At 39.7% G+C, this 27,406-nt stretch overlaps 1 protein-coding gene and 1 long non-coding RNA gene across 37 annotated transcripts in view; one reads left to right on the forward strand and one right to left on the reverse strand.

Moving 5' to 3' along the window:
* The window catches only part of SGK3 (serum/glucocorticoid regulated kinase family member 3), a 148,398-nt gene that overhangs the window by 90,280 nt on the left and 30,712 nt on the right, over positions 1–27,406 (forward strand). For 22 of the 36 annotated variants that reach the window (XM_045398352.3, XM_073998878.1, XM_015454776.4 and 19 more), the window contains 4 exons: positions 230–302; positions 9,816–9,891; positions 19,038–19,125; positions 26,246–26,295. In XM_045398352.3, the coding sequence (XP_045254287.1) occupies positions 230–302; positions 9,816–9,891; positions 19,038–19,125; positions 26,246–26,295 (287 nt within the window). The remainder of the gene's footprint in view (positions 1–229; positions 303–9,815; positions 9,892–19,037; positions 19,126–26,245; positions 26,296–27,406) is intronic. The other 14 variants (XM_073998898.1, XM_073998896.1, XM_073998895.1 and 11 more) reach the window with 3 other exon arrangements.
* Positions 1–27,406, reverse strand: part of LOC102145725 (uncharacterized) — a 50,953-nt gene that overhangs the window by 10,415 nt on the left and 13,132 nt on the right. The gene's annotated exons all lie outside the window — the stretch shown is intronic.

Raw genomic sequence — 27,406 nt, forward strand, 5'->3', positions numbered from 1 at the left:
ATTTTATTCTAGGTCACACAGATACCAGGTATTTTATTGGGACCAAAAAAGATGACTAGTTTGTGACATTTTATTGGTGTAATTTATATTGTACTTTGGATGATCATAAATTCAAAAGTATGTCTTATGATGGATTTTCTTTAAAATCAGATTGTATTTGGCTTTGATGTATACATAACTAGAAGACTTATAAAATTAGTTCATATAATGTTATTTTTAAAAATTTTAGTTAAAAAAACAGTTTCCTGCTATGGCTCTGAAGATTCCTGCCAAGAGAATATTTGGTGATAATTTTGATCCAGGTAAGAAACAACTTCATAGGCCAGCCATGAAGTGATCGTTGAAATTTGAAGAAGTAAATTAACATATTCATTGCACTGTATAGCAGTGCAGGACTTTAAAAGATCTCATGCCCTATGAAAATAATGCTTCAGGAAGGTGCTTACGGTCTACTAGGCATTGTTTTAAGTACTTCACGTGTTTTAATTTATTCGATCCTCACAATTTTGTGAGTTGGGTGTTATTGTTGTTATCACTATTTTTATAGATAAGGAAACTAAGACACATTAATTTGCCCAGGACCACATACAGATAGTAAAGGGCAGATTTGGAAGCTAAATTCAAGACTTCAGATAAATTTATCTGTCTATGGGCTGGGTGTAGTGGCTCACACCTGTAATCAAAGTACTTTGGGAGTGCGAGGCAGGAGGATCACTTCAGGCCAGGAGTTTCGAGATCAGCCTGGGCAACCTCATCCCTACAAAAATTTAAAGTTTAGCTGGGCATGGTGGCATGAACCTGTAGTCCCAGCTACTCAGGAGGCTGAGGTGAGAGGATTGCTTGAGGTCAGTAGTTCAAGGCTGCAGTGAGCTGTCATTGTGCCATTGCACTCCAGGCTGGGTGACAGAGGGAGACCCTATTAAAATTTTTTTTTATTGATCCTTCAAGTTAATTTGGGAAACTTTACTGACTTTAAATCAGTGTCATGAAGAATATTCACTTTTATATTCAGAAACATTAAATATATACTGTGTACATAGCAACTTGCAGAGCTCTGAATGGGATACCAAAAAGATATCCTAGGCCGGGTGCGGTGGCTCACGCCTGTAATCCCAGCACTTTGGGAGGCCAAGGCGGGTGGATCACGAAGTCAGGAGATCAAGACCATCCTGGCTAACATGGTGAAACCCCGTCTCTACTAAAACTACAAAAAATTAGCCAGGCGTGGTGGCATGCGCCTGTAGTCCCAGCTACTTGGGAAGCTGAGGCAGGAGAATCACTTGAACCCAGGAGGCAGAGGTTGCAGCGAGCTGAGATCGGCACCACTGCACTCCAGCCTAGGCAACAGAGCGAGACGTCATCTCAAAAAAAAAGATATCCTATTGCTCACCCATGGGGAGCCCATTGACACACAGGGTCTCAGCATCTAGCACCTGTATGACTAAAGCTATGGGCATGGAATTTTCCCCTAGAACCCAAGAGATTAATAGAGGTCACAGGTGTCTACTTATAGGGAAACAGGAGTCTTCTTATCCACCAGGAATTCTATCAGAAGAGTCATCTGTCTCTGCCACGGATGAATCCCAAATGGATTGCCCTCCTTCTGCAACTAATTTGCTTGTAACCAGTTAAATTAATACCTTACATGTCTGTGTAAGAAAAGAAAGAGAGAGAGATCTTGGTCACTACTCAAGATAAAAGCTCTAAGGTCCCTTATCTTGACTGTGCTTTCTCTCTCCATCCTAACTTCATACCATTCATTTTCCTCCCAGACCATATCACTGTATCCTATAGAATTCTACCCACCATTAACAGACTGCTCTTTATCCTGCATCTGTTTCACATTTCTTCCACATTCTTCCTTTAATTAAAACTTTTTTTTCCCCAGAGGCTGCTTTGCCTATAGCTCTATAGAATAATAAAGAGGCTTATTATTATTTACACTTTTTATGAAACTCAGGATTGGAGAATGTTCTCACTTCCCTGGTTACATACAGAGTTTTTTTTTTTTTCTCTCAGGAATATATAGCACATTTCATTGTAATTGCTAATCTGTCTTATAGTAGGCTGTAGATTTTCTGAAGGTGCAGACATGTCTTTTTTTATTGGTTGACAATGGCAATATACTGGTTTTAAAGTATTACTTTATTATTTTAAAACTGGCAAATACTAGGTTTTAAAGTATTACTAAATATATGAACCCATTAATAAAGAGAAGCAAGAGAAAATTGAGTTGGCACAACAAAGCCGGATTATATTCTGTAGACCTGTGGCTTTTGTACTCGTGCTTTGTTTTCAGCAGCAGAACTCTTTTTTCCCAATTGAAATCTTATGGAGGCCAGATATGGTGGCTACGCCTGTAATCCCAGCACTTTGGGAGGCCAAGGTGGGCGGATCACTTGAGGCCAGGAGTTCAAGACCAGCGGCAACATGGTGAAACCGCGTCTCTACTAAAAATAGAAAAATTAGCCGGGCATAGTGGTGTGTGTCTGTAGTCTCAGCTACTCGGGAGGCTGGGGCAGGATAATCACTTGAATCCAGGAGTCGGAGGTTGCAAGTGAGCCAAGATCACGCCATTGCACTCCAGCCTGGGCAACAGAGTGAGATTCTGTCCCCCAAAAACACACACACACACACACACACACAAAATCTTATGGAAATGTAATATGTGAAAAAAAATTTAAATAGACCTGTTTTGTTGATATAACAGTGAAGTATCTCCTTGGAGCACAGGTTGAAAAGCATCTTCGTGGGTAGCGTGTTGGCCTTAGTGGCATTTGATCAATATGTGAAACTGACAGTGGGTAATTTATGGTGGGCACAGCAGAGTAGAGACTGGGAGACTGGTTAAGGTAATAGTCCAGTAGCCCTGGCATTAGATAATGAGTATGGGGACTAGGGTAGAAATAGAGTTTAAAAATGAGCAATGTACAAGAACTCCTTTAATGAAAAATCTGGAATACATCTTGATGATTGCTTAGGTAACAGACATATAGAGAAGAGAATGAGAGATAATTGGAGGGTCTGGCCTGGGTGACTGAGAGAATTAACTAATTAGAAGTGGCAGAAAAATATTAAGAAACTACTAGTGATAATATGAGACTGGAACTTGGGTTGGAGTTCTGTAGAGCCCTTAACTAATTACTTAAGACAATTATTTAATCAAGGAAAGAAAGCAAATAAGTCATTGTTAAAAGCAAGATACCAAGCTGCATGCTCTTTGGTACTTTGTTTTGATGAATTAATTGACACTAAAAATTGATTTTTTTGAAGAACTGTTTGTCTATCCTGCGTATATCGAATATGCGTAATATTACATTTCCATAAGACTTCTGTTCACTGCATACAGTGAAAGGGATCATATATCACAGAGGTATTAGAAAGTCCTGCATTGGGGAAATCAGATCTAAGTCAAATTCAGAAAAACAGAGATGGATAAGATGCTCATTTGGTTACACTTTGGGGATACAGGCATTCCCATATTTTTCTGATGGAATAAAAAGTGGTACAATCCATGTTGAGGGGAATTTGGTAATGTTTAGAAAACCTGTGAATGCATTTTCCATTTTGGCCAAGAAATCACATTTCTAGGAATCTGTCCATAAAATAAACTGCATATGATATGTACACACAAGACTGTGTATTGTGACACAATTATTAACAGAAAAACGGGAAACAATGGAAATACTTTTCTGATGGAGCTGGATATAACATACTTGTAAAAAGGAACAAAAAAGCTCTTTATGTATTTTGCTATGGTGTGATCTCCAGAATATACCATTAAATGGAAAAAAAAAATCACAATATAGCAAATGAATTTGTATGGTGTTTATTTTTTGTGTAGGAAAAGGTATGGGGATTCAAAAAGAAATAATGGAAGAATAAATGAAAAACTAATAAAACTAGTGACTTTAAGGGTGAAGGAGAGATCAGGAAAGGCAAAAGGGGTGGAAGTTAGATGCCCTTGAATGAATTTTGTTTGTACCTTTGACTTTGGAACCATGTACACATTTTAAACAATTTAAAAACAAAAATAAAAATGCAATAACAAAGCAGCCTCTAACAACTGAAAATAAACTGAAGGAAAAAACAACTTAATTTAAATAACTTTAAAACATGGGATTTTGACTGTATATTCTTCATGGGATATATTGCTAAGGATAAAAACAAAAACCCATGGACAAATTTTACACTGCATTCAGTAGTGTTAATGTTAGTTATATGGAGTTGTTATTCTGTCATTAATGTTACTATCATGGAAACCAAGATTTTAAACAGGAGAGGAAAGTGATACAAACAAAATCAAAGATTTTAAGTAAAAATCCTGTAATTTTCTTTTTTGAGACAGAGTCTCGCTCTGTCGCCCGGGCTGGAGTGCAGTGGCCGGATCTCAGCTCACTGCAAGCTCCGCCTCCTGGGTTTATGCCATTCTCCTGCCTCAGCCTCCCGAATAGCTGGGACTACAGGCGCCCGCCACCTCGCCCGGCTAGTTTTTTGTATTTTTTTAGTAGCGACGGGGTTTCACCGTGTTAGCCAGGATGGTCTTGATCTCCTGACCTCGTGATCCGCCCGTCTCGGCCTCCCAAAGTGCTGGGATTACAGGCTTCAGCCACCGCGCCCGGCCAATTTTCTTTTTTTTTTTTTTGAGACAGAGTTTCATTCTTGTTGCCCAGGCTGCAGTGCAGTGCTGTGGTCTTGGCTCACCGCAACCTCCACCTCCTGAGTTCAGATGATTCTCCTGCCTCAGCCTCCCAAGTAGCTGGGGTTACAGGCATGCACCACCACGCCTGGTTAATTTTGTATTTTTAGTAGAGCTGGGGTTTCTCCATGTTGGTCAGGCTGGTCTCGAACTCCCAACCTCAGGTGATCTGCCCGCCTTGGCCTTCCAAAGTGCTACGATTATAGGCGTGAGCCACCACACCCAGCAGAATCCTGTAATTTGTAACTTAATTTGGAGATATAGTTTGAAATATTTATTTATTTTATTTATTTATTTTTTGAGACAGAGTTTCGCCCTTGTTGCCCAGGCTGGAGTGCAATGGCATGATCTCAGCTCACCACAACCTCCACCTCATAGGTTCAAGCGATTCTCCTGTCTCAGCCACCCGAGTAGCTGGGATTACAGGCATGAGCCACTGCACCTGACCCATAATTTATTTTTTTAGCTTTGTAAAAATATTTTCTAGCACTCTCTTTTGGAAATGCCTAAAAGCAATAACAAGTAGTAACCAACACCCCTAGCATTCAGATTGTGATCTCTAAGTACCATTTCCCTCTCAAAGAAACCAGAGTTCCATGGATAAATGGTGATCCCAGATCTGGCACAGGAAATGTACACAGTGATCTCAGGACAGCTTGCCTGAAAGCAAGGAAGCTATTTAGGATGACTGGAGTTTTATCAAAAGAACACAGGAGCCTAGCTGTTGGGGCTTTTACTGAGCAAAGATTAGACGGCATGGAGAAAGTAATTATTGTAGCAGGTTAGAGCACGTCAGTATAAAGACTTTCCAATTTACTTTGCTTGTTTAGGGGAAAAAAAAACCTCATGAAATGCTGTAGAGGTTACTAGAGTAAATTTATTTGCCAAATCAATAAATTAAAAAATCAAGGATTTATCTTGCCTTTGTTGTATGAAATGTAATTTCTTTGTACCAAAGAGATAATGTTGGAAAATACTTGGTAGTGGAATCACAGTTCATAAATAGAAGAATCACAGAATGATAGAACTGGAAAATCCTTATACAACTTCTGATGAATTAATAGTTCTAGGCAAAGACCATCAGTGATTTGAAGACTTTACTGGGGCAGAAGGATCTGCTTCTAAGATGGCTCACTCATATAGTTTCTGGTAGAAAGCCTTGGTTCCTTGTGAGTGGGCCTCTTCTTAAGGGGCCTTGAGTGTCCTTACAACATGGCAACTGGCTTCCCCAGAGTGAGTGATCCAAGAGAGCTAGCAAGGAGGAAGCCTCGTTGCCTTCTCTGACTTAGTCTTAGAAGGCACATGCCATCACATCCACCATATTCCTCTCATTAGAAGGTAGTCATTAAGTCCAACCCCCATTCAAGAGAGAAGAATTAGTTCTACCTGTTTATTGGAGGGAAATAAAAGAATTTATAGACATTATGAGAGAGTGATTTCATGGCTTTACTATTTTTTTTAAAGATATTACCATTTAGAAATACTGATTTATTCCCCCCTCCACCAAAACAAAACAAAAAACTGCCTGAGAATTGCTTTAAAATACTCCAGAAAAAAAATAAAAAGTGAGGAATGAGGATAAATGAATGAAATTGGAACAGCAGAATGTTGATAAATTTTAAAGTAGGCGAATAAGGTTCTCATCTTTTGTGTACTTGTGAAATTTTTCATAATAAAAAGTTAAAAATAAAGTTGGCTGGGCACAGTGGCTCACACCTGTAATCCCAGCACTTTGGGAGGCCGAGGTGGGTGGATCACCTGAGGTCAGGAGTTCTAGACCAGCCTGGCCAACATGGTGAAACCTCATCTCTACTGAAAATACAAAAATTAGCCGGGCGTGGTGGCACGCGCCTGTAATCCCAGCTACTCTGGAGGCTGAGTCAGGAGAATTGTTTGAACCTGGGAGGCGGAGGTTGCCGTGAGCCGGAATCACGCCATTGCACTCTAGCCTGGGCAACAAGAGCAAAACTCTGTTTCAACAACAAAAATAAATAAATAAATAAAATAATACCTAAGAAAAACATTCTGAAATTCCCTTTTTAACTTATCTCATGGTTGGTAGCCATTTTATGGGATTTTTGCTTATCTTTTTGAGTTCTTATCCTGCAGCTTAAGCCTATGTCTTCTTTTTCTTTTTTCTACTTCTTTATTCTAGTGTTTGTCAACCTCTATAAGATACATCTTACATACTTGAAGGCTGATTTTAAGAATGATCTCTGCCTGTACTTTTTGTTAACATTTTATTATGAATTTAAAGATTTTTTAATAGGATACACCCAGAGGAAACCATATAAGATATATTGAAGAAACCAATATATCTTCAGTAAGCATCCACAGAACAATTTAAAGCTGCTTCCATATAGTTATTAGGTTTTCTCTGAATATCCTAAATGTAGTCATTCATTTTAGTTCTTCATGTGTTACTAAGTTCAGTTCTCAAGAAATATCTGTGTTTCAATTATAGTTTTTAATGTAAACCTCACATATGCTTTGCTACCTGGTAACATTATGAATGTCTTTGAAAGAGTTTAATAAGGCCGGGCGCGGTGGCTCAAGCCTGTAATCCCAGCACTTTGGGAGGCCGAGACGGGCGGATCACGAGGTCAGGAGATCGAGACCATCCTGGCTAACACGGTGAAACCCCATCTCTACTAAAAAATACAAAAAACTAGCCAGGCGAAGTGGCGGGCGCCTGTGGTCCCAGCTACTCGGGAGGCTGAGGCAGGAGAATGGCGTAAACCCGGGAGGCGGAGCTTGCAGTGAGCTGAGATCCGGCCACTGCACTCCAGCCTGGGCGACAGAGCCAGACTCAGTCTCAAAAAAAAAAAAAAAAAAAAAAAAAGAAAAAAAAGTTTAATAAGATACCTACCTGAAATTCTTCAAGGAATTCTTAGACGAATAAGAAAAAAGTACCAAGTACATGCATCTGGCTCCCAAAGACCAGACCTGATTTTATATTTGTTTATATTTGTATGAAGCCATACCTTCCATTTAAGAAATGGAAATAGCCGGGCGCGGTTCCTCAAGCCTGTAATCCCAGCACTTTGGGAGGCCGAGGCGGGCGGATCACGAGGTCAGGAGATCGAGACCATCCTGGCTGACACGTTGAAACCCCGTCTCTACTAAAAAATACAAAAATAACTAGCCGGGCGAGGTGGTGGGCGCCTGTAGTCCCAGCTACTGGGGAGGCTGAGGCAGGAGAATTGCGTGAACCCGGGAGGCGGAGCCTGCAGTGAGCTGAGATCCGGCCACTGCACTCCAGCCTGGGCGGCAGAGCAAGACTCCGTCTCAAAAAAAAAAAAAAAAAAAAAAAAAAAAAAAGAAATGGAAATAAACCTGAAAATGACCCATCATTTTGGTGACAAACACTATACATTATACCTTTATTCAGTAGAAATCAGTTTACTAAACCAAAACTCATTATCAAGTGGAATATTTTTTATGGGTTTTTATCCAGAGATTCGCCATTTAGGAGACAGTTTCTCAAATGACATGTGTTTAATTTTTAGAGTATATTTCTTCAGAATTGGCTGGGTGCTGTGGCTTATGCCTATAATCCCAGCACTTTGGGAGGCCGAGGCAGACAGATCACGAGGTCAGGAGTTCGAGACCAGCCTGGCCAACATGGTGAAACCCCGTCTCTACTAAAAATACAAAAATTAGCCAGGTGTGGTGGTGCGGGCCTGTAATCCCATCTACTTTGGAGGCTGAGGCAGGAGAATCGCTTGAACTCAGGAGGTGAAGGTTGCAGTGAGCCAAGATCACGCCACCGCACTCCAGCCTGGGTGACAGAGCAAGACTTTGTCTTAAATAAAAAAAAAAGAGTTTAGGAAAATGGCTTTTAGACCCCACAACCACTAATAATAATAACAACAAAAGTAACAGTATCTAATAATTATTAGCTATAAGTAATGCTCTTACCATCTGCCAGACATCCTACTATAAACTTATATACATTATCTCATTTAATCCTATAACAGCATTATGAGTTATAAATATTGTTACTATCCACATTTTACAAGTAAAAATTTAAATCTTGGAAAAGTTCAAGGTTAGGAAATGGGAGAGACAAAGATATTTGAATAAAGTTTTCTAATTCCAAGAAAAGTGTGTAAGTGTGTATTTCAAAGTAAAGGTTTGTGCTTAATATTTATTCCTAAACTGCTATTGCATGAGCTTCAATTATCAACAAACAAAACACTTCAAAAATACTGGACAGGCTGGGCACAATGGCTCATGCCTGTAATCCCAGCACTTTGGGAGGCTGAGGACGGTGGATTGCTTGAGCCCAGGAGTTCAAGATCAGCCTGGGCAACATAGTGAGACCCTGTCTCCACAAAAAATACAAAAATTAGCCAGGCATGGTGGTGTATGCTTATAGTCCCAGCTACTCAGCAGGCTGAGACGGGACGGTTGCTTGAGCCCAGGATGCAGCGGTTGCAGTGAGCCTAGATCACACTACCGCACTTCAGCCTGGGCAACAGAACAAGACCCTGTCTCAACCAAAAAAGAAAAATTTAAAAAAAGAAAATACTGGACAATTACTTGTTAGGAAAGTATGCCTGTGCATTTTTTTAAGTTTTTTGTTTGTTTGTTTTTCACAGTGGAAGTTAAACTAGAGTTTTGGTGATATTCAGTTAACCAATTAATCATTATTTCCCAGTTGCAAAGGATTTCCAGAAATCTTTATTTTTTTTAATTTGTGTGATTTTCAGTCATCAGTGTCATAGTGTTAGTTTTTATTCCTTGTCTGGTAGTACATGAGGAGTTGGACAAATCTATGTGCTTCTCCAATTTTTGTAATTAGTCTATTTAGGGTCCATAATAGGCAGTTTTTGAGAACTTTCTTTTTGGAGATAAATTGTCCGCTTAGTTTTAATTTTAGTATATAATTACATATATGTAATATGTAATATATAATTATATATTATATAAATACAATGATTCATATAATATATAATTTCTAAGTATGTATTCTTTGTGTGACAAGTAACATGTATTTAAAAATAGTTTCTTAATCAAAATTTACTATCTTGTGCTTGTCTATTATATAACTGTTGATGATAATTGCATAGTCTGATACAAATAATCCTAATAGTTTATATTTCTCTTCCAGATTTTATTAAACAAAGAAGAGCAGGACTAAATGAATTCATTCAGAACCTTGTTAGGCATCCAGAACTTTATAACCAGTAAGTAATTTTTGTTGTGTTCTAAAGGGACACTCACACCAAACCTAAGAATACCGAATAATCCTTACATAAATTTTGTTTGTTCTATGAAACATTACTGTGCTATATATGTTTGTAAAATCTTCCTTGAGCATTTTCTCCCTGATACTCTTTCTCCCCTTTTCTCTTCATCTTATTTTCTTTTTTCCTTTTGTACTTGCATTAGTTTTATAGATTAAACTTGAAATGAATTAGCATAATAAAGCATCTTGCTAATTATTTGGTATTATATTTTATCTATACCTTCAAAAAGCATTTAAGTACCTGCTAGTTGCATTGGGAATATAAAGCTAAGTGTCATCCCTACCTTCCAGAGGCGCAGGCTCCCAGTGTAGTGGGAGAGACAGGCATATATTAATAAACAAGAAATTGAAGCTGGATAATTTTTATGATACAGGTGCTAGAAGATAGCAGAGAAAGGTGTAGGCGTCTCTTCTTGAGGAGGTCAAGGAAGGCTTCCTGCAACTTAAAGGATGTGTAATCATTCGAGAAAGAAAGAGAATGCATTCCAGGCGTAAAAGGATACAGAAAGCCTGAACCGTCAGGACACTTAACATTTCATGGTGACTGGAGCTGAGTAGATTTTGGGAAAGAAGACGAAGTTGAAGGAGTTGTCTGGGGTTGGGCACACGTGCCACCATTTCTGTTCCACTTGGGGCAGTGTTCTGTTGACCCACATGAGGCCTCCATTCTTTCTCAACACAGTATTCCAGCAGCCATTAAGATAAAGGCGCTTTCCCAGCCCTGTGGGTGTCTCATGCTGACAGGTTTAAACTTCTTTCTGTAGGCCAGTAGCTGCCAGCTGGGAAGGTGGAGGGTTGTATCAGAAATACCTACAAAAACACTGGTAGATCTGTGGTTTGGCTTGTGTTTTCATTTTTGAGTCTGGTGGTTGTTTTATGAGTATTCATTACATTTATTGTGTTTTGTAATTTATGTTATAATACTTGTGTGTATAAAGTTCTCTAAGAGGAAATGAAGAGGATAAATATTTGGAGAGCTTTTCCGCAGCTCACCTATCTGTAAACTAAAGGTTGCCTATGGGCAATGGTGTAAATATGACACACTTTAACAGTCTTTTCAGAACCACAACACTGAAGAACTGTATTTTTGAATAATTGTTCTAAAAATGATTATCATTTATATGGTTCTTTATAGCTCACAGAGGCCTTCTACTATTCTGAACAGGCCCTCTGACCTGCTTTTTAAATTTACTTAATTGAATTTACTAAATTACTAAAATGCTAAAACTGGATTTCCTCTGACAAGGTCTTCTGGTCAGGGATTTCCCCTGATGCTCCCAGGTAGGGCAAGGGTCAAGCAGGTCTCACAGCTGTGGTCACACCAGCATTAGGCAGTGCAGTAAGAACAGATATCCTCTGGCAGGTGGCAGAAGGGCATGAAATTTGGTAGGATACCTGAACTCACAGTTCCCTTGTCTAGTCTGTTCCTCAGTAAAAAGTCTTTTTATTTGGCTTTTTATTTAATTATTTTCTTAAACGTTATGCCTTTTCCTGGGGATATGCGCTATGCTGCCTTCACGTTAGACCCACCCTTCTAATCTCTAATTATTGCTATATACACTGGAGATTACTTTGAATTGGCATATTACTGGCTTGTGTGAAATGTAAGTCATGCATTCAAAGCTTGAATTTGTCTCTTCCTTTGACAGAGCTGGCATGGAATAAGTATGCAATAAATGGTAGTGGTTATTACTTCTCCTAGTATTTTAAGTTATTCAGAACCCCTAAGACTATATAATAAATACTAAGTATTCATTCTGAATCTTGACATGCAGTATTATAAGTATGTTATATTTTGCATTAAAATTCAACTAAAAGCAATTGGATTATTTTAAATTGCCAGTTTCCAAAACCTTATACTGTGAAATACACAATTCTTAAGTATACAATTCAATGGAGTTTGAAATATATATACACCCTGTAACCATCACCATTCCATTCATGATAAAAGATATTTCCAGCACCCCAAAAATAGCCAAGAGTCTTTTAAACTGGTTTTTTTGTTTTGTTTTGTTTTGTTTTTAAAGGAGTCTCACTCTGTCACCCAGGCTGGAATGCAGTGGTGTGATCTCAGCTCACTGCAAACTCCGCCTCCTGGGTTCACACCATTCTTCTGCCTCAGCCTCCCCAGTAGCTGGGACTACAGGGTGTGCTACCACGCCCGGCTAATTTTTTTTTGTTTTTTTTTTTTTTTAGTAGAAACGGGGTTTCACAGTGTTAGGATGGTCTCAATCTCCTGACCTCGTGATCTGCCCACCTCAGCCTCCCAAAGTGGTGGGATTACAGGTGTGATAAGCTTAATTTTTTAACTGACATTATCTTTTTAGCAAAATGTGACGTTTCCTTTTTTTTTTTGAGGCAGAGTCTTGCTCTGTCACCCAGGCTGCAGTGCAGTGGCAGAATCTCAGCTCACTGCAATCTCTGCCTCCCAGGTTCAAGCGATTCTCCTGCCTCACCCTTCCAAGTAGCTGGGATTACAGGTGTGTGCCACCACACCCAGCTAATTTTTGTATTTTTAATAGAGACGGTATTTCACCATGTTGGTCAGGTTGGTCTCAATCTCCTGACTTCGTGATCTGCCTGCCTCAGCCTCCCAATGTGCTGGGATTACAGGCATGAGCCACTGCACCTGGCCCACATTTCCTATTTTCTAGATCTTTTCTGTTGTTAACAGAACTTTTAATTTTCATGCTCTTCATTTGAACATCAAGCTGTTCTTTTTTTTTTTTTTTTTTTTTTTGAGGCGGAGTCTCGCTCTGTCACCCAGGCTGGAATGCAGTGGCCAGATCTCGGCTCCCTGCAAGCTCCGCCTCCCGGATTTACGCCATTCTCCTGCCTCAGCCTCCCGAGTAGCTGGGACTACAGGCGCCCGCCACCTCGCCCGGCTAGTTTTTGTATTTTTTAGTAGAGACGGGGTTTCACTGTGTTAGCCAGGATGGTCTCGATCTCCTGACCTCGTGATCTGCCCGTCTCGGCCTCCCAAAGTGCTGGGATTACAGGCTTGAGCCACCGCGCCCAGCCAAGCTGTTCTTAAAATAGTAGAAATTTAAGAGAGCAAGAAGAGAAGCCAGTCAGCAAGTATATCTTGAGCCCCTCCTGTGTACCTGTTATTACTGTTAAGGAAATGTACTTTATTTTTTATTTTTATTTTTTACGTTTTTGAGACAGCGTCTTGCTCTGTCACCCAGGCTGGAGTGCAGTGGTGTGATCTCAGCTCACTGCAACCTCCACTCCCCGGGCTGAAGCAATTCTCTCACCTCAGCCTCCTGAGTAGCTGGAATTACAGGTGTGCGCCCCCACACCCAGCTAATTTTTGTATTTTTAGTTGAGATGGGGTTTCATCAACAGGCCAGGCTGGGTTGGAACTCCTAACCTCAGATGATCTGCCTCCCAAAGTGCTGGGATTACAGGCATGAGCCACTGTGCCCAGCAGGAAATACACTTTAAAAATAGCTTTTCTTCTGGCCAGGCACAGTGGCTCATGCCTGTAACCTCAACACTTTGGGAGGCCAAGGCAGGTGGATCATGAGGTCAAGAGATTGAGACCATCCTGGCCAATGTGGTGTCACCCATCTCTACTAAAAGTACAAAAATTAGCCGGGCGTGGTGGCGCGTGCCTGTGGTCCCAGCTACTTGGGAGGCTGAGGCTGGAGAATCGCCTGAACCTGGGAGGCAGAGGTTGCAGTGAGCCGAGATCATGCCACTGTACTCCAGCCTGGCGACAGAGCAAGACTCATCTCAAAAAAAAAAAAACCCAAAAAAAAAAAACCAAAAAAAACTTTTGTTCAGTAGAGAGAAAAGCTTTTTTTTTTTTTTTTTTTTTAAATGGAATTTCACTCTGTCGCCCAGGCTGGTGTAGAGTGGCATGATCTCTGCTTACTACAGCCTCTGCCTCCCAGGTTCAGGCAGTTTTCCTGCCTCAGCCTCCCAAGTAGCTAGGACCACAGCGTGTGCCAGCACACCCGCTAATTTTTGTATTTTTAATGGAGACGGGGTTTCCCCATGTTAGCCAGGCTGGTTTCGACCTCCTGACCTCAAGTTATCTACCGTCTCGGCCTCCTGAAGTGCTGGGATTGTAGGTGTGAGCCACCACGCCCGGCCTGAAAAGCTGATTTTTAAGATGACTTTATTAAAAACATTTTAAAATCATTTTCAAACTAGAATAAAATGTTAGTATTTCTCTCATCTCTGGATGAAAAAGGGTTTTCTGAGCATATTGTCAGTGCATGACATTATCACTGAGTAAAACAATGAAAAATTTGACTAATAAAAACTTTGCGCACGGTGGCTCATGCCTATACTCCCAGCACTCTGGGAGGCCAAGGCAGGCAGATCACTTGAGTCCAGGAGTTCAAGACCAACCCATGCAGCATGCCAAACCCTCTCTACAGAAAAGATGCAAAGAATCAGCCTGTCATGGTGGCATGTGCTGGTAGTCTCAGCTGCTCAGGAGGCTGAGGTAGTAAGGTAGGAGGATCACCCGAGCCCAGGAGATCCAGGCTGCAGTGAGCCGTGATTATCCCACTGCAGTCCAACCTGGGTGGCAGAGTGAGACCCATCTCTAAAACAGCAAAAGCAAAAAAACAAAGCAAAACTTTTGAACCTGCAAATCATAAGTAAGTAAAATTGAAAACCAAAAATACAGAAAAAGCTTTCCATGATAAAGGACGATAGATAAATACATTTAACATAGAAAGAGCCCATGCAAACACTTAAGACACCAAAAAAAAAAAAACAAAAAAACCAGGACAAAGCACATTGAATGGTTCACAAAGAAGGACACAGAAATGGCTTATTGTCAGAGAAACTAAACATTTCCTTATGTATTTAAGAAATGAAATGGAAGCAGAAATACCTTATTTTAATTTTATTGAGTATAACAAAGAGAAAAGTGCCCAGATCAGGACTGTATAGCTCAATAAATTATGAGAAATAAACATAACTGAATTATATCATCCCCCCAGGCCAAAAAAGAAAATATTATGAACACCCCTGAGATCTCTTACACATCCTCTTTCAGTCTCTCTTTCTTTCTTCCTTCCCAAAGGTAACTATCAGCCTAACTTTTAACAAAATAGATTAGTGTGTTCCCTGTTTTTGAGCTTTATATAAATGGAATCATACAATATGTGTTCTCTGTCTGGCTTATTTCCCAGCAATGTGAGAGTCATCCATGTTGTTGCATGTAGCTATAGTTTGTTCATTTCCATTGTTGTATAATGTTCCATTGTATGAGTATACCACAGTTGATTCATTCTACTGTTGATGGGCATTTGAGATACTAATATTCCTATTTTCTGACTATTATAAATAATACTGCCATTAACATACCTTTTGGTGCACATGTGCCAACATTTCTGATGTATCTTGGAGTAGAACTTGTGGGTTGTAGAGTATGTATATGTTTAACTTTAGTGGATAATGCAAAATAGTTTTGCAAAGTGATTTACCCGTTGTACATTTTCCATGAGCATATGAAATCATGTTGCTTACCTCATTAACACTTAGTATTGTTAGTCTTCCATTTTAGCCATTCTGGTGAATGGGTAATGGTATCTTACTGTTGCTTTAATTTTGCATTTCACTTTTTACTGAAAGTGATACTGAGTAGTTCCTCTTTAAAATACAGTTTTGCACATCAAATTATCCAAGATGTTAATATAAAATGTAACATTTAATGCAAATCAAGCCTGAGAGTCTTCAGGATGTTCATATACTGCTAGAAGAGTATAAATTGGTACAACTGCTCTGGAAATCAGTCTTACAAACTGTATTTGTTTAATACTGTAAAATGGTTTATAATTCAGACGAGTAATTTTATTTTTAAAAATCTATTCTGAAAGTCGTAGAGTTCTGATACTATGCACAAAGATTGTCAACTGCAGCATTGTTTATGGTAATGAAAAGTTGGAAGTCATACCCTCAAGTGGAAGAATCATTGAGTAATTTTTACTACATTCATGTTATATATCACGCATCTATCAAAAGTGATTGTTTACAAAGTTTTTAACAAAACAGGGAAATGTTTATGATGTAATTTTAAAGTGAAATTTTAAATATATTGTGATCTTAAATGTGCAGAGAAAAAGACTGAAATAAAATATGCCAAAATGTTAACAGTGGTTGCTTCTATGTGGTAAGACTGAAAATCCCCACCCCTACATTTTATAAACCTTTTTTATTAAGTTAAAAATTCACCATTTAAATTATTCTAAAGTGTATATAATTCAGTAGTTTTTTGTTTTTTGGTTTTTTTTGAGACAGAGTTTTGCTCTGTCACCCAGGCTGGAGTGCAATGGTGCCATCTCGGCTCACTGCAACCTCCACCTCCCAGGTTCAAGAGATTCTCCTGCCTCAGTCTCCTGAGTAGCTGGGACTACAGGTGCGTGCCACCACACCTGGCAATTTTTTGTCTTTTCAGTAGACACAGGATTTCCCTATGTTGGCCAGGCTAGTCTTGAACTCCTTACCTCTTGATCCGCCTGCCTTGGCCTCCCAAAGTGCTGGAATTACAGGTGTGAGCCACTGCACCCAGCCCAGTAGTTTTTAGTATATTCATGATGCTTTACAACCGTCATCACTAATTCTATCACCTCAAAGCTAATCTAACATTTTCATCCCCCTAAAAAAGAAACTTTACCTCCAAATTCTGTCTTCCCCCAACCCTTGGCAACCACTATTCTACTTTCTGTCTGTACAGATTTGCCTATTAAAATGAAAGTATATAGTAGGTGACTTTTTCTTTTTGCCTTTGTTCATTTAGCATAATATTTGTGAGATTCATTCATGTTACAGCATGTATTAGTGCTCTCCATTCCTTTTTATGGCTGTATAATATCCCATTGTATGGATAACACCACATTTTGTTTATTCGTTCATCCATTGGTGGACATTTGGGATATTTCCACTTTTTGGCTATTATGAATAATGCTGCTGTGAGAAATCATGTATGAGTTTTTATGTGAACGTATGTTTTTATTTCTCTTGGGTCTTTGCCTAGGTTTGGAATTGCTGAGTCATAAGGTAACTCTGTGTTTAACTTTTCAAGCAACTGCCAAACTGTTTTCCACAGTGGCTGTGCCATTTTACATTTACACCAGCCCAATTCTTTTTTTTTTTTTTTTTTTTTTTTTTTGAGGCAGAGTCTCGCTCTGTCGCCCAGGCTGGAGTGCAGTGGCGCGATCTCGGCTCACTGCAAGCTCCGCCTCCCGGGTTCCCGCCATTCTCCTGCCTCAGCCTCCCACAGGTGCCGCCACCACGCCCGGCTAATTTTTTTGTATTTTTAGTGGAGACGGGGTTTCATTGTGTTAGCCAGGATGGTCTCGATCTCCTGACCTCGTGATCCGCCCGTCTCGGCCTCCCAAAGTGCTGGGATTACAGGCTTGAGCCACCGCGCCCGGCCCCAATTCTTTTTCTTTTTCTTTTTTTCCTATTTTGTTTATTTATTTTTAGAGCCAAATTCTTGCTTTGTCACCCATGCTGGAATGGGGTGGTGCAATCTTGGTTCACTGCAGCCTCAGCCTCCAGGGCTCGAGTAATCCTCCTGCCTTAGCCTTCTGAGTAGCTAGGATGACAAGTGCACACCATCATGCCTGGGTTTTTTTGTTTTTATTTTTTGTGGAGACAGAGTCTTGCCATGTTGCCCAGGCTGGTATCCAACTCCTGGCCTCAAATTATCCTTCTGCTTCAGCCTCACAGAGCATTGGGATTACACGCATGAGCCACCACTCCTGGCTAAGGCCTCCTCTTTTTAAAAATAATTTTTCAAATTTCGAGTTTCCTACAAATAATATGTATTATTTGATTAAATAATTAAGGACAGACTGGGGAGAAGGTGCCAGGTATGGAGATTTAATTATTCCCCACAGTCGTCATGAGTCCATATGTGGGCCATTTCTAATTTTAGTCCATTTTTTTCTCTTCATCCTTCATCTTCATAGCCATTTCCTCATCCCCCCGTTGACACCCATTTTAATGTGTTTGATATTTGTCCTTATATATCTGTGTATCTTCGGTAAACAGACTGATGTTTTGTGTCTGTGAGTATTTAATATATATATAAATGGTACTGTGCTATAGTTTCTTGCTTCTGACTGTTGACTGGTATTCCCTGTAGGCAGTTACCATAGTTGACTTACTCATTTGCCTGGTGATAAATGCCTATTTTGCTTCTAACTTCCTGTTACAGAAAATGCTGCAATGAACATTATAATTACATGCCTTTCACTGGACCTGCACATAATTTTTTCTATGGTTTACCACAAAAATTAGAATTTCTGGGCCCAGGGAAAATGCATACACAGTTTTACCAAGTGTTGCCAGATTGCTTTTTCAGAAAAGTTGCTTCATTCTGCATTGTCACCAACAATATTTGAGCATTTCTCTTACCCTATTTTTTTTTTTAACCAACTTTTGGTATTATCTGTCTTTCTAACCTTTGCCAGATAATGGACATAACATGATGTCTCATTATCATTTTAACTTATATTTCTGGCCGGGCGCGGTGGCTCAAGCCTGTAATCCCAGCACTTTGGGAGGCCGAGACGGGCGGATCACGAGGTCAGGAGATCGAGACCATCCTGGCTAATACGGTGAAACCCCGTCTCTACTAAAAATACAAAAAACTAGCCGGGCGAGGTGGCGGGCGCCTGTGGTCCCAGCTACTTGGGAGGCTGAGGCAGGAGAATGGCGGGAACCCGGGAGGCGGAGCTTGCAGTGAGCTGAGGTCCGGCCACTGCACTCCAGCCTGGCGACAGAGCAAGACTCCGTCTCAAAAAAAAAAAAAAAAAAAAACTTATATTTCTTTGATTACTAGTGAAGTTAGCCATCTTCACAAATTTGCTTGTCATTTGGGTTTTCTTTTCCATATACTTCCTGTTTATATGTTTGCCCATTTGTCTGTTTCTCTATTTTTAAAAAATTAATTTGCTTATTATATTTATAATAATGAATATTAATGGATTCTGTTTGACTTTCTTACTGTAAATGCTAATATAGTTATTTCTATTTTGATTTTCCTTTTAAAGGGGAGAAATGCTGTAGAAATGCTTTTGAAGTTATAATAAAGTTAATTTTTGTTTTTAGTCCAGATGTCAGAGCATTCCTTCAAATGGACAGTCCAAAACACCAGTCAGATCCATCTGAAGATGAGGATGAAAGAAGTTCTCAGAAGGTATTAAGAGGAATTTTCTTTCTTAATAGAAAAAGTACCATTCCCCAAAGATGAAATTAGTGGCTTTAGGACACTTACTTCAAATGAAGTAATTTCATCCATAGTAGTTTCTACTATGTAGAACGCATAAAAACAAATGCACATATCTCTTACAGATGAGTATTTCTTTTTTCTTTTGAGATGGAGTCTCACTCTGTCACCCAGGCTGTAGTGCCGTGGCGCAATCTCAGCTCACTGCAACCTCCACCTCCCGGGTTCAAGTGATTCTCCTGCCTCAGATTCCCCAGTAGCTGGGATTACAGGTGCCTGCCACCATGCCTGCCTAATTTTTGCATTTAGTAGAGATGGGATTTCACCATATTGGTCAGGCTGGTTTCGAACTCCTGACCTCAAATGATCCACCTGCCTCGGCCTCTCAAAATGCTGGGATTATAGACATGAGCCACTGCGCCCAGGCCACAGATCACTATTTCTTACAAAACATATAGAATGAGTACTTTTTATACTAAAAAGTAATATAGGTTAATCAGACAAATTTGAAAATAGTAGATAAAAAGAAAAGTATTACCCATATTATTGCACCCACACCTAGAAATTTTTAACATTCTGGTAATTTTCTTTCCAATCTTCTCTAATGTATAGGGTTTTAAAATTACCTGATTTTAATTATGCAGTATATACAATTTTATATTCTACTTTCTTCACTTTGTGTCTTATTATTATTATTATTATTATTTTTTTTTTTTTTTTTTGAGACGGAGTCTCTCTGTGTCTCCCAGGCTGGAGTGCAGTGGCGTGATCTCGGCTCACTGCAAGCTCCGCCTCCCGGGTTCACGCCATTCTCCCGCCTCAGCCTCCCAAGTAGCTGAGACTACAAGTGCCCGCCACCACGCCCGGCTAGTTTTTTGTATTTTTAGTAGAGACGGGGTTTCACCATGTTAGCCAGGATAGTCTCGATCTCCTGACCTCATGATCCACCCGCCTCGGCCTCCCAAAGTGCTGGGATTACAGGCTTGAGCCACCGCGCCCGGCCATGTCTTATTTTATCGTTATTGCCACACTTGAAACTATTTTGAATTTTGGCCAACAGAAAAGGCCTTCTCAACCACATTACATCCGACTTCCTCTGCATTGTCAGGATTTTCTATACAGAACAGTCAGTACACACATACCAGTTGGCATCAACTAACTTTTATTTCTGTGATGTATGTACATAACCAATATGTGTTCCTAACAGAAGGAAGCTTTGTTTTGTTTTTTGTTTGTTTGTTTGTTTGAGATGGAGTCTCGCACTGTTGCCCAGGCCGGAGTCATTGGCACGATCTTGGCTCACTGCATCCTCCGCCTCCCGGGTTCAAGCGATTCTCCTGCCTCAGCCTCCCTAGTAGCTGGGACTACAGGTGCCTGCCACCACACCCGGCTAATTTTTGTATTTTTAGTAGAGATGGGGTTTCACCATATTGGCCAGGCTGCTCGAACTCCAGACCTCCTGATCCCCCTGCCTTGGCCTCTCAAAGTGCTGGGATTGTAGGCGTGAGCCACCACGCTTGGCCAGTGTTGTTTTTAAAACTAAATCGTGATGGCAATAAGTAAAATAGGCTTGTGCCTTATTACGAAGATGTTTTCAACATTTACCTTAGTTGTGTGGGAGAGGTAAATTGTAATAATTTAACTCAAAGTATTACTCTGTAGCAATTAAATTATTATAAATGTTATATAAATATATCTACATAATTCAAACTTTTAAACAACTATTATTAAATATGTACATGAAAATCAGAGATGATGGGTTGAAACACAGTTTTTCTTTATAATGCCTGTTAATTCTGTTATGGCTCTGTTTTTGTGATTTAAAAGATAACATGGTGCATTGGAATATTAGTGTCCTAGGGCTGAAATCTTCATTTTGAAAAAAGACATACTCCTTTTTTGTGACTGCTGGAAAGTAGTAATTTTCCTTCTCAGATACCCCAAGATTTTCAGTTACGAGAACAAATCTAACTTTTACATCTGTGACATGGTTGCTCCTAGGACAATGTAAAAAACTTAAAAAAAAAAAATCTCTGTAGCTGGTCAAAAGAGAAACAACAAACCGGGAAAACATTCGTAATAAATAAGGCATAACAAGAAATAACGTCTGTATGAAAAGCTCATACAAATGGGTTTTTTAAAAGAATGATACTTAACACTATAGTAGATAAAAGGAAATGGGGCGTGAAGGAATACTCTTAGTAAAAAAACATAGAGGAAAATGTTCAACGTTGATGCTATTAGCAAATGAAAATCTTAGAGAGGTTTTTATTGCTCAAATCAATAAAAATGTAAATAAAATATTGCAGAACTGATAACAGTAAGGTAAAACGAGCACCCTTGGTCATCATTGGTGTCATAATTTTCTGCAACTCCTTTGGAAAACAATTCACATCAGGAATTGATGCAAATGAAATAATCCACACAGAAAAAAGCAAAAGATGTTCATTTCTGTATGATCTACTAAAAACAGTATTAGAATCAACCTAAATATTTACCAGTCACTTAGTGTTTGTCCATATATGTTATGCATTTTATTTTTGAAGATCAGATTTTAAGCTTCGATATATTAAGCGAAATCAGTATTTAAAATGTATATGCGGCCGGGCGCGGTGGCTCAAGCCTGTAATCCTAGCACTTTGGGAGGCCGAGGCAGGCGGATCACGAGGTCAGGAGATCGAGACCATCCTGGCTAACACGGTGAAACCCCGTCTCTACTAAAAAATACAAAAAACTAGCCGGGTGAGGTGGCGGGCGCCTGTAGTCCCAGCTACTCGGGAGGCTGAGGCAGGAGAACAGCGTAAACCCAGGAGGTGGAGCTTGCAGTGAGCTGAGATCCGGCCACTGCACTCCAGCCTGGGCGACAGAGCGAGACTGTCTCAAAAAATAAATAAATAAATAAATAAATAAATATGTATATGCATATTCACACAGTATGATTTACAGTCAGTTTTTTAAAAATATGCAAATACTATATGAAAGTAGTGTAAATATTTGCAAAATTATATATTGATAAGGTTATGGATTTTTAAAAATGCTTTTCCTAATATTTTTGACACTTTCTAGCTATTAGTATTTTTAATTGAAAAATGAATGTATTCAAGTAATGTTTTAAAGATTAAAATCTATGTAATCATGATTTTTCGTGTTTTGCTTGCTACTCATGTGAGACTGGGTAGGTTTAGGTTATTTGAAGACTATCTTGCCTTGCAGTGGAAGACAACTGCAGACAACTTGAAGACAGAACCAAGCTGAGAGATTTCTGGGTTCTGCCACTGTTGGCTTTAAATCTGAGTTTTGTTCCTTTTTTTCTTTTTCCATCCATAATGTCTGAAACTTCCACTAGAATCCCTTGAGGTTTTAAAATACTGATAAAAAGAATCTCTTTTAAAAAAAGGAAAAAGCCATACTTTGTCATATAATTGTAACTATTTATTAAGGATTTTTTTTTTTTTTTTTTTTTTTTTTTTTTTTTGAGACGGAGTCTCGTCCTGTCGCCCAGGCTGGAGGGCAGTGGCAGGATCTCGGCTCACTGCAAGCTCCACCTCCCGGGTTCACACCATTCTTCTGCCTCAGCCTCTCGAGTAGCTGGGATTACAGGCGCCCACCTCCACGCCCGGCTAATTTTTTGTATTTTTAGTAGAGACAGGGTTTCACCGTGTTAGCCAGGATGATCTCAATCTCCTGACCTTGTGATCCGCCGGCCTTGGCCTCCCAAAGTGCTGGGATTACAGGCGTGAACCACCGTGCCTGGCCTATGAAGGACTTTTAAGTGAGTAATTAAGTGAAGCTCCTAGCTGGAATATTTTAGAGGGCATCTGGACCTACCCCCTTATTGATACAGAGAAAAATAGAGGCCAAGGGAAGTCAAGAAACTTAAATGATCTCAATTAGTATTCATTCTGTTAAGAAATTATACCTCACCCTCAATTTAGTGACTGGATATTGTCTTCAGAAATAGTAAGTACAGTTGTCTAATTATATAGTCTAATAATTTTCATCATTTCAGAAATGTGCTCCATTAGGGAAATCCTTGCCTAAATAATAAAATCTAATTACATATTAACATATTAACATACTTCAGGGGACAAGTTGTTCATGTTGTTTAATCTGCACTATATTTAATCCTCTTCCTTCTTTTTTTTTTTTGAGATGGAGTCTCTCTGTTGCCCATGCTGAGTACAGTGGTGCAATCTTGGCTCACTGCAACCTCCTCCTCCTGGGTTCAAGCGATTCTCCTGCCTCAGCCTCCCAAGTAGCTGGGTCTACAGGTGTGCACCACCATGCCCAGCTAATTTTTGTATTTTTAGTAGAGATGGGGTTTCACCAGGTTAGCCAGGCTGGTCTCGAACTCCTGACCTTGTGATCTGCCTGCCTCGGCCTCCCAAATTGCTGGGATTTCAGGCGTGAGCCACTGCACCCAGCCTTCCTTCATCTTTATGAGAAAAATGTATTGAATGGAAAATTAAACCAGTTATCTCCACATTCATTAAAAGAATAAGTGTATTAAAGTTACAACTCAGTTTGAATTACGTTGTAAGAGTCAAAGGAACACTGAAGTATTTATTTTTTTCTTCCGTTTTTAGTATTTATTTGTTTGATTATTTTATAGCAGTTTCTTAGTAGAAAGGAACACTGTAATATTTAAACATTAAAGACTACTCCTATGTTAAAACTACGCCACAACAGGACTAATCTCATTTAATGAATTTTTTATGTATAGGTGTAACAATAGGAAATAAATTTGAATTGTAACTACAATGCTGGTGCCTATGTTGTTTTTTCATAAGAAACTTATTTATTTTATTTATTTATTTTTTTGAGACAGAATCTCACTGTGTCGCCCACGGTGGAGTGCAGTGCTGCTATCTCAGCTCACTGCAACCTCCACCTCATGGGTTCAAGGGATTCTCCTGCCTCAGCCTTCCTAGTAGCTGGGATTCTAGGTGCTCATCACCACGCCAGCTAATTTTTGTATTTTTGGTAGAGACAGGGTTTCACCATGTTGGCCAGGCTGATCTCGAACTCCTGACCTCAGATGATCCACTCGCCTCAGCCTCCCAAAGTACTGGGATTACAGGCATGAGCCACCGCTCCCACTCAGAAACTTAAGAACTTTTGAAGGATGAGATTATTTGCCCTTTATTTGAAAAAATAGTTTATATTCTAGAGATTATAAATTTGGAATGAATTGAAGTACAAATATATATTACATGTGTCTAAAATAAGAGGTTTGATAAGATAAAATTTTCTTCGCCGGGTGCAGTGGCTCATGCCTGTAATCCCAGTACTTTGGGAAACTGAGGTGGGCGAATCACCTGAGGTCAGGAGTTCGAGACCAGCCTGGTCAACATGGCGAAACCCTATATGTACTAAAAATACAAAAATTAGCCAGGCGTGGTGGCGTGTGCCTGTAATCCCAGCTACTTGGGAGGCTGAGGCAGGAGAATCGTTTGAACCCACGAGGTGGAGGTTGCAGTGAGTGAAGATGGGGCCACTACACTCCGGCCTGGGCAACAAGAGTGAAACTCCATCTCAAAAAAAAAAAAAAAAAAAAGATTCGTTTTGATTAGAGAAGTTTTTAAAAGCTTTTTTATGTTTATAGCTTATATGAAGTATAATTACATAGAACCCTCATAAACGTATACATTTTTGAAACATTTATAACTGATTTAATTATCTGAATGTATAAAGAGTTTTAAAGTTTATTTATGTGAAGCAGAATTTACTTACACTTGGCTTTTATAAAAAATGCTCACTCTGATAGGATCACTAGATTAATCTTCTGGGATTTTTGAGTTAAAATTTTAGCTAATTATTAGTGAACTAGAATCTTTTATTACTTAAATTTCTTTATAGCATACTAGGTAAATAAAGATTTGCTTCTAAATTAATACCAGGGCTTAAGCTTACTGTGTTAACTGTTGCAAAGAGAAAAGCCTATATAAAATGTTGGCGCTACCACAGTGCTAGAATTAGAAAGAAAAGGCCGGGTGCGGCGGCTCACGCCTGTAATCCCAGCACTTTAGGAGGCTGAGGTGGGCGGATCACAAGGTTAGGAGATAGAGACCATCCTGGCTAACACAGTAAAACCCTGTCTCTACTAAAAATACAAAAAAATTAGCTGGGCATGGTTACCTGTAGTCCCAGCTATTCAGGAGGCTGAGGCAGGAGAATGGCATGAACCCAGGAGGCAGAGCTTGCAGTGAGCCGAGATTGCGCCACTGCACTCCAGCCTGGGCAACAAGCTTGAGATTCTGTCTCAAAAAACGAAAAGAAAAGCACTGCTTTCTGTGTTTGCTTTGTCTGTATTTACCTGCCATCAAATTAAAACTGAAAACCCGGCATTTACGATCATCATTGTCATCATCCTATCATTTCTTTGATAAACTATTTGAAAACTTGAAAAGCCATTTTTTTTTTTTTTATTTTTATTTTTTTTTTTTTGAGACGGAGTCTCGCTCTGTCGCCCAGCCCAGGCTGGAGTGCAGTGGCGCGATCTCGGCTCACTGCAAGCTCCGCCTCCCGGGTTCACGCCATTCTCCTGCCTCAGCCTCCCGAGTAGCTGGGACTACAGGCGCCCACAACCGCGCCCGGCTAATTTTTTGTATTTTTAGTAGAGACGGGGTTTCACCGTGGTCTCGATCTCCTGACCTTGTGATCCGCCCGCCTCGGCCTCCCAAAGTGCTGGGATTACAGGCGTGAGCCACCGCGCCCGGCCGAAAAGCCATTTTTAACCAGTTTTTTAAAAAGTGATCCCTCTTAAATTGCGGTTTCAATACCCACCTCCTCCAAGGAGCTTTCCTCAGTTTATTTCATTCATTTGCCAACTTAGAGCTTGATTTCTGGCTTATGTTTTTTCTTACAACAGTTCTTGAAAATTACCATGAGAAAAATGATTATGTTTTTGTCAAATTATGTGTATTTCCAAGTTAAGTCTATACCCTTACTGAGAAGCAGGACCTTGGGTTTCTTTAACATGGCAACAAACCAAATATTTGTGGTACAGTTATAAATATTTTATTTCAAAACATTAATTAATTTTTGATGCTCCAATAAGAATGTTGTTTTTTTCCCCCCATCTTAACAGCTACACTCTACCTCACAGAACATCAACCTGGGACCATCTGGAAATCCTCAGTATGTTTAATTTGTTCCAAACAATTTTTTAACTGAATTTTAGGAAGATCTTTTTTGAGAGTATGCAGATATGTATAATTACACTAATTTAACTGGAGGCCTTTGAAATATAACCATAGTTACAGTGAATACAGTGCTATCGTATGCTTGACTGATTTACTGCTCCAGCTTTTCATTGCTTTAGGAGAGCCCTAAGGAACTTTTAATCCACAAATTGTTAATTGGGTTCTGCTGTTTTATCATCAGTTTTCTGGGTGTGTGTGTGTGTGTGTGTGTGTGTGTGTGTGTAAAATCAGTAGACCATATTTCCCAAGGGACCATAAGGACCGTAAGTCCTATCAGGTCCCCTGAGAAAAAGCACCCTTGCAGGCCTAATTGACATTCTGCTGGTGTTTGGTGTAATTGGTGCACTTCTGTTGTTAGCCAGCTTGTTCCAGAGGAGTCGTAATAGACATTAGAATATTAAAGGCTATTAAACTTTGTTTACCCAATTTCTCCCCATATGCCCAGACTTAATTGATTAGTAGTGTCTGCCATGGGTTCGAAGAGGAATGTGGTCTTGCTGCCCTTACTTACTTAATTATCCTTACAGGCATATTACATTTATTCTGAAGTGTTTTTTCATTGTAGGCTTTTCCTACCCTTTCTCTACCCTTTTGCTCTACTTGGAGAATGATTATAGGCAGATGGGAGAAGTGGTCCAAGGACTGTGTCCTGGGACACTTCAACATTATGAGGTCAGGAAAGTATTGCTTACAGAGACTGAGAAAGAGCAGTCAGTAAGATGAGAGAAAAACCAGGAATATGGTTGCCTGAGGTCAGGGGAAGAGTGCCTGAAAGAGGAGGGAGTAATTAACTCTGTTAATGTTGCTGATAGGGCAAGTAATACGAAGACTGAAAATTGACCACTGGATTTCATAAAGTCATTGGTGACTTTTAATGAGCAGTTTCAGTGATGTGGTAGTTGGTATAAGACTGTGATCAGAAAGGGTTCACTAGAGAACTAGAGGAGAGGACAGCAGGTAGAGACAAGGAGTTTTCAAAACTTAGCTTGAAGAGTTTTTGCTTCAAAGGAAAGCAGATAAATAGGATGCTAACTGGAAGTTTGGTT

This window comes from Macaca fascicularis, chromosome 8 (assembly GCF_037993035.2).
Source record: "Macaca fascicularis isolate 582-1 chromosome 8, T2T-MFA8v1.1".
NCBI classification, from domain to species: Eukaryota; Metazoa; Chordata; class Mammalia; order Primates; family Cercopithecidae; genus Macaca; species Macaca fascicularis.